The sequence below is a fragment of the Empidonax traillii genome, unplaced genomic scaffold, assembly GCF_003031625.1.
Source record: "Empidonax traillii isolate 1590-97213 ecotype Southwest subspecies unplaced genomic scaffold, ASM303162v1 scaffold1374:size120139, whole genome shotgun sequence".
Taxonomy (NCBI): Eukaryota; Metazoa; Chordata; class Aves; order Passeriformes; family Tyrannidae; genus Empidonax; species Empidonax traillii.
In genome coordinates, this window is record NW_020956567.1 from 45627 (window position 1) to 55583 (window position 9957).

Here is a 9957-nt window from a genome sequence, read left to right on the forward strand (position 1 = left end):
CAGGAGGAGCAGTGACTTTCCACGTGAGCTTCATCTCACCAAGTGAAATGTCCTATTAAAAGTGGGTCCTTTGCTCCTTTTGTGGGTTTGGTTGGTACAGGAGAGCTGGACCTTTTTTTTTTTTTTTTTTTTTTTTTTTTCCCTTCTGCTAAACCACAATGGAAATTAAAGCCTGTAATATAGGAATGGTACACAGGAGACCTAAATTTGAATTTCCTGGGGCTTCTGCTTTGACTCGGGGGTGGAAACTTTCTGAACAGAGCCAGAGGTTCAGGCAGCAATTGGAACAGGACGATTCTGGGAGATAAACGGTGCTTTTGAGCTCCTTTTTCTCACTTTGCTGCTGCCTCCTCGCTGCTGTGGCACTGGCAGCTTTTCAAATCAGATTAGGGGCAATCAAAGCAAAATGGGCACAAGCCAGAACTTAAAGACAAAAGGAGGAAGGAAGATGAATTGCAGGCTTCACCTCTGTGCTGTTCCTCTCCTCTTTCTAGAAATACAAGACACATCCCATATCTGGCTTGCATTTGAGGCATCTTCTTGCTGTGCTCAGTGATAAAAGCGGCTGTGAAGCCTGGCTTGGTGCTGAGATCAATCTGGGGGTGATGCTTTCATCCTCCCTCAGCTGGCTGAGGAGAGCTGTGTGTTCCACCTCTTTAGAGCAACGAGGAGGAAGCAGAAGCAGCTCTGCCTGTGCAGGATTGATTGAGCCAGCCCTTACTCCTAAGCAGGATATTAGGATGAGTTCAGCAGCTCAGCCAGCTGGCTCTGGGTGTTTGGGCTCAGCCTGGACACGATCACGCCCAGTGGGATCTTGGCTGGCTGTAATTCCAGGTGGGACAGAAACATATAATGCATTTCTTTGGGATTTTGTGCCTCTGATGAGACAGCCTGGGGGGGATGATGAGCCCCAGAGCTCTGTCATCTCAGCACTGAGAAATCTCAGTCCTTCTCTGGGCTTTCCTTGTTTAATAACAAGGTTCAAAACTCTGACTTCTCAGCAAGCTGCCTTTATGGGCAGGAAAACAATATCTTACAGGTGCCAAATGTCACCAGCATAAAGAAATCCTGCAGAAATTATGGCTTTCCAGGTGAATCAGTGGTTTGGTTTCATCTCATTCCAGCAGTTTTGTGTGCTCTCCCTGCGCCCCTGGGATGTGCTTCCTTTCACCTCCCCCAGAATTTTTTCTTGCCCAAATGAGGTGAATTTTCATGCTTTTTTCTGTGTCCCACATGGGTTAAACCCCATCACAAATCAGTATGCTTTGTCTGTGATCAGTGGTGCCCTGGCCCTGATTTTGAGAGGTATTTAAAACCAGTGATTTAAAAAAATACCCTCTTTTCATTTCTATTCCTGTTTTCAGAGCACTAAGTCAGAGGCATCAAATTATTTTGGGTTCTGCCTGCAGGTTTCTCTGCATTTGAGGATTTGGTTTAGGGGTGAGAAGAGCTCATCCTGAGCTCTTCCTGTTCCTTACTGTGGTGAAGATCCCTGATGCTGTGGGGAAGAAATCAATGTTCTGGCTGATCTCCTCTCATTTATTTTCCAGCCCTTCTGGGTGCCAGGTGCCAGTTCTGGACACAGCTGAGCCACGTCCTCGTGGATTTGCATCATCCCAGCTTTGGGCTATGATGCCTCATGTCCAGGCAGCTGGAAAATGCACTGTTTGTCTATTTACTCCTCTCGTATTTTTCTTTCCTAAGCCAAGTTTCTAAGCTCTAACAGTGTCTTTTTAACTCCCCAGCATCCTCCCAGGTTTGTGCACTGCAGGGAATGATGCTCTCTCCCCTCTCTCCACCCTTTCCCCTGTCTCTCCCCTCCTGTGTGTGCTGCTGGGAATATTCCAGCCCCTGCTGAGGCTGTTTTTCCTCCTCTCCTTCAGGAGTTTTAGTGAGAAACTCTGAAGGCTGGTGCCTCTGAGTTGACTGGCCTGCAGGACATCATCCCTGCAGGGTTTTTGTTCTCCTGCTGTTGCCTCCCTGCCAGCCCTCCCAGGCTCTCAGAGCTGTGTTGTGGGCTGAGTTTGTGCCCTTTCATCTCTAAAAGAGTTCACAGAGTCACTGGTGATGATGGAGTGCAGCCTGTTGAAGCAAAATGCTTCAGGAATTGAGGGAAGTTGGTGTCCCCAGTCCCTACTCAGGCCCCAAGCTTTGCCACCTCAGCACCCCCAGGAGGGGTGCAGATGCTCAGCAGGTCCTCAGGCCTCTCCCTGTATCCTCATCCAGGACACTGAGCTCCTGCTTTTCTCTCTTCCCACTTCCTTCTCCCTCCTGCACCCTCTCCACGGGCTCTCTCCCCTCTCTTTCTGCTGGGCTCCCTCACCGCCCCTGCCTTTCAAAGAACAGCTTTGCAGGAGGCAAAACAAATGTTTAGCACAGGCAAGGCTTTGTGTCCTTTGTTTCCTGACAGAAACTGTCACAGTCAGGAAGGTGTTGGGTTTTTTTGTTGCATCCTGCAGAGGCTTCCCCCTTATAAAGGGTTGAATGTTCTCCAGGAACACAAAACACAGAGATCTGAACCTGCAGAGCAAATTCTTCCCCCGGAGGAAGAATCTGCTGTTGTATAAGCACGTGGATGCTGATGTGTCAGCGAGGGAAACGGTAGGAATATTCACAGGTGGAACGAGCCCCAAGGGGCTGAGGGAGAAAACTCAATCACGCAGGTATTGCAGGACCCACAGAAGCACGGGGAGGGTTTGCTGAGCAGGAATCTTCCTACCACACTGGTGGAACTGGCTTCACACAAACACCTGGAATTTGGCTGGATTAGGACAAGGTGGCAAACCCCAGCATCAAAAACAGACCTGGGAGGGAGAGGAAAAACGAACTGAAGGCTCTTTCTCCATTTCTTCCCCACGGCTGATTAACCAAAATAAACGGTAGGAAGTGAACTTCCACCCTTAAAATGCAATGAATGTCTCTGCTTGCCTGTGGATGCTCTCAGGATATTGGGAAGTTTGGAATTGTGTGTGATGCCCGTGCTGAGCAGCTCCCCCCGAGGGACTCTGGAGGATCTTCTGAGTGATCCTAAGCCCCTGAGCAGGTGGTTGTATCTGCCAAGAGCACAAGAGATGTGGTTTTAATGGCAGTGGCAGACAGCACTGCATTCATCTCCCCTCTCTTATCATCCAGCTTGTTCATGTCTGGGGTGCTACAAGTGCCTCTTCTTATCTCCGCAGTCTCTCTGCAGCCTCGCAGGGAAATTCGTACCTCGGTGTCGCTCCTGCTGAAAGCTTAGCGGCAAATAGGGGATAATGGGCACTGAGTGTGTTGTGAGGTTCTTTCTTTGCTCTAAAAGGGGTGGACTGAAGCAGAGAGGAATATTTAAGGTTTCCCCTCTCCCCATCGAGGCAGCCCCGGCGGCACAACCCAGGATTTTGTGCCGCCGCTCCTCTTGCAGCACGTGTGCGATGCTGCTCTGCCTCCCGCCTGGCAGCCGGAGGAGCTGCTGTTTTCCAGCCTCTGTTTTCCACCCTCTGCCTCCAGCCCGTCCCTCCCTGTTGCTGAGGCTGTGGGGGCTGCTCAACAGGCTGCTGACAGCTCTCAAATGCATCCCTGGGCACTGCTCCACGTTCCGCGGCAGAGCTCACACCCCAAGTCTCCTGTCCCGGCCAATTTTGTGCCTCCACCTGGAGAGTCGGGTTTGGCCCCTGAGTAACTCAGTGGAACATCTGCAGTCCTGGCTGGTCCCCGTGCCAGCAGCTCACCCACTCGGAGGCTCTGGCTCCTCTCCCGGCTCCTCTGCACTCCCCAGGGCTGCGTTTCTGCAGGCAGGACCAGGGCCCAGGATGTCACCCGGGCTCAGCTTTGAGCGTTCCTTTGATGTGCCTGGACTGGAGACGAAGCCAACCCTAAACCTGATTGCTTTATTTGTATTTGGAAGACTTGAGATTCGAAAAGTTCTCGACAGCTGCTTTCCAGGAGTTGCTGGCGAAGACCTGAGATCTAAAACCGATTCCACCCCCCCCCGCTCCAATTTATTTTGAACGCTTAAAATTCTAAAACTTCTCGACAGCTGCTTTCCAGGAGTCACTGCCAGAGTCCTTCCAAGATCTGTGCTGCTTTCTGCTCACTCTGAACGCTTCAGATTCGCCGGCTGAAGGCTCTTCTCCCCTTTTAAAGACCTGAGACTTCACGAGCTCGCACGAACGTGTGATTATTCGGAACGAGGAGCTAATTACCTGTGTTGTCATTCCGAGCCGCTAATCACCAGCACGATTAGCGGGAGCGGTGACAGCGATGCTGTATCATCTCTCCCGGCCTCTTCCCCGGGAGCGGGGAGCGGTTTGTCTGCTTTCGAAGCGGAAAACCTGAACGGCAGAGGTTTAATGATGCGATTAGCCTTGCAGGAAGCTGCTGACGCCGGCCCTGGGCCTGTGCCACCAAAGCCAAGACCAGGACATGCTCCATCCCAGCTCTCTGCTGTCACTTAGGGAGGTTAATCAGAGACTCAGGGCATGAAGATTGGCGTTTGTTTATTTTTTTCCCCCCTCCCTCTTTGGTTGCTGGGACAATATTTTTAATTTAAGACCAGCGTGGATAAAGGACTTGTAAGAATTTCGTTAGTTCATGATGTTCACTGACTCCGATGGTTACTTGTGAGCTGACTCTGCCTCTTCTGTGACTTGGGGGGCTCTTAAATTGCCCTGAAGTGGCTCTTTCAGTGCATATTTACACTGAGATTTATGTTACTCCTCCACCCACCACAGTGATAAGCAACAACCATCCATTTTCCTGGTAAGCACCGACCACTCTCGAGAAGACGAATGTGACACGCTGAGCTCCACTTGGCTGGCGTGTGCTTTCCAGGATGGATGTCCTTCCTTTGGATCCTGGTTGTTCCTGCTGTTACTGTCACAGAGGAGCTGAAAGGCAGCCCAGTCACCCCCCAGCACCTCGTGCTGTTGTGCTGTGCAGGAGCCATGACCTTTCAGCTCTTCATGCCCAGCTGAACACGCTGGAAGATGAACATTTGGAGGGCTTTGGGGGCTTTTTGGGTGATGAGAGCCAAGGGGTGAACCATAAAATCATGGAATAGTTTGGGTTGGAAGGAACCTTAAAGCTCATCTCGTTCCACCCCCCTGCCATGGGCAGGGATACTTCCCACTAGCCCAGGTTGCTCCAACCTGGCCTTGGACACTTCCAGGGATCCAGGGGCAGCCACAGCTTCTCTGGGCAACCTGTGCCAGGGCCTGCCCACCCTCCCAATAAACACATTCCAGAATTGGCCAAAGGATGGAAGACCAGCTATGAAGAAATTCCTACATATTTCTGCTCAGGTTTCCTTTCTGGTGATTTGGGAGATTTTTACAAGTCGGTGACATAAATTGGAATTCCACTGAATAGAAGAGGGAACTTATTTACTGCTCCCAAACATTCCCAGGGGATTTTCTGTGTTTTCATTTACAGCTGGCAGGAAAACTTCAGTTGAAACATTTTTAGATTAAATATGGCATTTTGATATAATTCCCTTCCCCTTCCTCTCCCCTTTCTTTGAATGTGTTCTGGAATTTTGTTGAAGAGCTCTCAAATGGAAAATCAGGGAGTTTTCCAGTGGTGGCAAAGAGGGAATATTTCAGCTTCTGAATGGTGATGAATGCAGTGGAAGAGACGCACATTTTTATGAACACATTTCATATAGAAAACAGTTTTTTAACAAGTGCCAGCTTCATCAAACTTCTCTATCATCTCCTGAAGACAGGAGAAAGAAGTGATGTCTTCTTTTGCCAGGAAGACCCTCCAGAGACTGTTTACAAGTGAGTCACTCCAGGGAGTGACAGAACAAGGGGGAATGGCTTCCCACTGCCAGAGAGCAGGTTAGATGGGATATTAGGAAGAAATTCCTCCCTGTGAGGGGTGTGCAGGTTGCCCAGAGAAGCTGTGGCTGCCCCTGGATCCCTGGAAGTGTCCAAGGCCAGGTTGGACGGGGCTTGGAGCAACCTGGGCTGGTGGCAGGTGTCCCTGCCCAGGGGAGGGGGTGGAATGAGATGATCCTTAAGGTCCCTCCCAACCCAAGTAATTCTGTAATTCTGTGAATGCCAAACCTGCCAGTTCCAGGAAGCAGGAGGGTGCAGTTGTTCCCTACTGGTGACTCGTGAGACATGTGTGTGGCTGTACAGAAACTGCTGAAGGTTTACAGCTTCTCCCAGTTTCTCCCTCACCTTCCCACACATTTAAAGCACAGGCCATTCACTTAAGACCTGGACTCAGTGATCCTTGTGGGTCACTTCCAACTCAGGATATTCTGTGACTCTGAAATATGAAGTTGTGATTAAAGGGATGAGCTCTGGGTAGTTTTACTTTCCTTAGGCGGGATCGGAGCTGGCAGAGGATGAAAAGCTTTGCAAGGAGAGCTCTTCCTTCCCTGCTCCTGAGGGGTGAGGGAGCAGTGCCATGGCTCATCTGCTGTCCTTCCTGCCCACGGGGGTCCTCCAGGAAACTTCCTATCAGGTGTTGTCTCCTCCTCTGGGAAGTTTGTGGTGACGTCAGCCTGTAACACACTGAACGTGGCCCCTCCACGCCTGGAGATTTAAATGCATGTTGTCACCTTGTGCTGTCTGATCTCCTTCCTGCTGCTCCAGGGAGGAATCAAAACTCAGAGAAGGTCCATGGCCCCAAAAACAGCAGGCACTGAACCAGAAATGAGAACATCAGGAAGGGAGATGGAGAAGAGTGACCAGGCTGACACGTGCAAGGATGTGCTGAATGCCAAGGAGGAGCTGTCGGTTCAGAGCCATGTTTTCACTTCCTCTGTTCCAAGGATGGGGTCGTGGGCTGTCCTGTCAGGTGGGGGACAGGAAAGGGGAGTCAGGAGACCGGGATGTGCTGCCAACATCAAGCTAAGGGCTCGGCTGATGGCAGCTCTCCCATCGGTGGCTGTGTCGTGTGGTCGGTGCTGAGCCAAGTTCTCCTCACAGTCCTTTCCCATGGGTCAGTCCTGCCAAAGGAAGCAAAAGTGCCACCTCTGGAGGACAAAGTGTAGACTGGGAATGTACAGCTGTCTGGCACTTGGAGCTCCTTCTACCCCGATTCCTTCCTCCCATCTCCTGCTCCTTGCTGGCTTTTGGGAACATCTGTGTGTTGATTACACGAGATTTTAGTCAGAATCCCTGGTTAACTACAGGTTTGCAACAATTGACAGTTAACTGAAGACATCAGGGACTCAGTAGTGTTAAGATGTTGAATGAGTGAAGTTCTGGAGTGCCAGAGGGACAGAATCCTGATCCCATTTTAACCACAGAGATGAAGCCTCTGTGAGAGTCACTCCAGTGTGTGCCCAAAGTGAGGGGCTGCAGAGCTCTGTAAATGGCAGGTGGGCATGTAAATCTTCACTTGGGGCACCAGAAACCTCCCAGAGGTGACAGGAATTAGCTTGGGGAAAGCCCCAGAGTGGGTTGTTTTGGCTGCTGGCTGTGCTTCTGTCTCAGCATCATTTCAAACTGGGCAGCAGGATGTACTTGGATGTGATTATTGCAATGGTTGGATGCACCTTCCTTTCTGAATTCCCTGCACAGCCCTGTTCTAATAATCTGATACCACATACTTGCTTTCCATGTGATTTTTAGCAAATAGCAGGAATTTTTACCCTCAGCATAGAGGATCTGAGCTATTTCACCTCAGCCCCAGAGTACTTGCAGCTCCCATTTGACTCCTGATTGTCATAGTCTTCTTAAACCTGGGAAAAATGAAAGGCTATCATGGAAGAGCAGATCTCTTCAGAAGAGTGCTGATATCTCTGTCACTTAATCTAGTGCTTCCAGGGGAAATTCTGCTGTGGAGAGAGGTGGATTTTATCTCTGAGGATAATAATTGGTATTGCACGACTGGCCATGCACCAGGATCTCGTTGCAATGGGCCGTGGTGTGGCCACAGGGCACAAGAAATGTGTGCACAGGACAGTTTGCAGGTTCTTTCGGGATGAGAGAGGCAGAGAAACAATCTTTCATGTTCTTTCAGAGTGAGAGAGGCAGAGAAACAATCTTGATTGAGTGCTGTTGACTTCACGAGCTTCACGAGCACAGTCCGAGAGGCTGAAGGAGGGCTGTGTGTTTCCCATGGCCACTGGTGACAGGTGGTTTCCTCTCTCTTGCCTCTCCACAGTGAATTTGCCAAAGAACGCGAGCGGGTGGAGAACCGCCGAGCTTTCCTCAAGCTCCGCCGGCAGCAGCAAATCGAGCGGGAGCTCAACGGGTACCTGGAGTGGATCTTCAAAGCAGGTAAGGCCAGAGGTCTCCTCACCTTGGTCTTGTGGCCAGTAGAGTCTGGTGGTGAGAGAGGATGAGGCCCCAGAACCAGTCCTGGGTGTGGTTGGCCATGCAGGGAACACAAGGCTGGAGAGGGCCCAGCCAGCACTTGATTTTATTTTTTTTGGGGGGGGGGGGGATTCTTTCTTAGCACTCCCACGAAAGTTATTGCAGAAGATCTCAGTTTGGTTAAGCAAAAACCAAAGGAGCTGAGCCAACTTCCCTTACTGCTGAGATCAAAGCAATTGTCTTAATACAGCACAATATAAAAAGTGATACAGTGCCCAGAGTCTCCACGGTGGGGAAACTGCTCCTTTCTATGAGTCATTTCTATTCTATTTACTTTCCAGCACAGCTGTTTTACAAGCCCTTCTTGCTGGGATGGTAAAATACACCCCAGTGTCATTTTTATGAGCTGTAGACATCACTTGCATGAAACTCCCCCCAGCACATATTAACACTGTTTTATAACCATTATATCTGAGCACTGCACTTTACTGCAAGCCCTGAGCAACTTGAACAAGGACCCAGACACACCCATTTAACAGAAAATAGCCTGCTTTGCTTTTTCCTTTCTATCAGACAGCAATGATCACCAATAATCTTTCTACACTGCACAGTAGCCCACATTGATCATACAGCCCTCACAGAACCACTGTGCAATTCTTTCATGCAGCATCAAGGAAATTGGGGGGTAATTTCCTCCCTGCTTGCTTTGCTGAGAAGCCAAAGCACCTGAGTAAGGTGAAAACTCCTTTTGAAACAACGCTGGAGAGAAAAAGAAGGGGTGGTTTCTCAAACAGGCTGTGAGGTGCCTTTGTAGGCAGGTCAGCTCCATCCTTGCCCGTTACCAATGGGGAGGCTGAGGGCCAGAGTGAGGCAGTGACTCACCTGATATCAGCTGATAGACCTGGCAGAGCTCAGAAGACACGGGCTGGCACCGTGTTCAAACCATGCCATCACTCCTGGTGATGCCATCGCTCATCCTGCTGGTGCCAGAGCCCTGCTGGGCTAAAATGTGCTCGTGCAAGCGAGCGGCTGTGTGGTCACAGCAACTCACTGCAGCATCAGCTGCATGAGCCAGGTACAGACCAGAGCCTCCTGGGGCTATGCTGATGTAGATGGCCCTCGTCTGCAGTTACAGCTTCTGTTTTATGTGCACAGCCTGGGTGACAGTGTTTGGGAGAGCATTTTCATGTGGCTTCTGCTGCTTTGCTTCTTCTTTCTCCTCTGAAGGGCTCGTTGTGCCCAGGGAATGGGGTCCTGCCCTGCTGTGGGTCCTGATACCTTCCTGAGGGCAGTGATCACAGAATCACTGAGAATCTGCTGAGCTGGAAGGGACCCACAAGGATCATCCAGTCCAACTCCTGTCCCTGCACAGGATCATCCCCAAGTGCCCCAGAGGATCATCCAAACCCTCCTGCAGCTCTGGCAGCCTTGGGGCTGTGCCCACTGCCCTGGGGAGCCTGTTCAGTGCCAACCACCCTCTGGGGGAAGAACCTTTCCCTCAGATCCACCCTGAGCCTGCCCTGACACAGCTCCAGCCATTCCCTGGGGGCTGTCCCTGCTCCCCCCAGAGCAGAGCTCAGTCCTGCCCCTCCTCTGCCCCTGCCCAGGCAGTTGGAACTGCAATGAGCTCTCCCCTCAGTCTCCTCTTCTGCAGCTGAACACACCAAGTGCCCTCAGTGTCCTCACACGGCTCCAAATCAAGGCC

General features: G+C 50.8%; 1 protein-coding gene across 1 annotated transcript in view; it reads left to right on the top strand.

Moving 5' to 3' along the window:
* Nucleotides 1–9957, top strand: part of LOC114069845 (voltage-dependent N-type calcium channel subunit alpha-1B-like) — a gene marked incomplete at its 5' end in the record, with an annotated part of 92886 nt that overhangs the window by 27979 nt on the left and 54950 nt on the right. The window contains one exon of the mRNA XM_027906922.1: nucleotides 8101–8216. Coding sequence (XP_027762723.1) covers nucleotides 8101–8216 — 116 coding nt within the window. The remainder of the gene's footprint in view (nucleotides 1–8100; nucleotides 8217–9957) is intronic.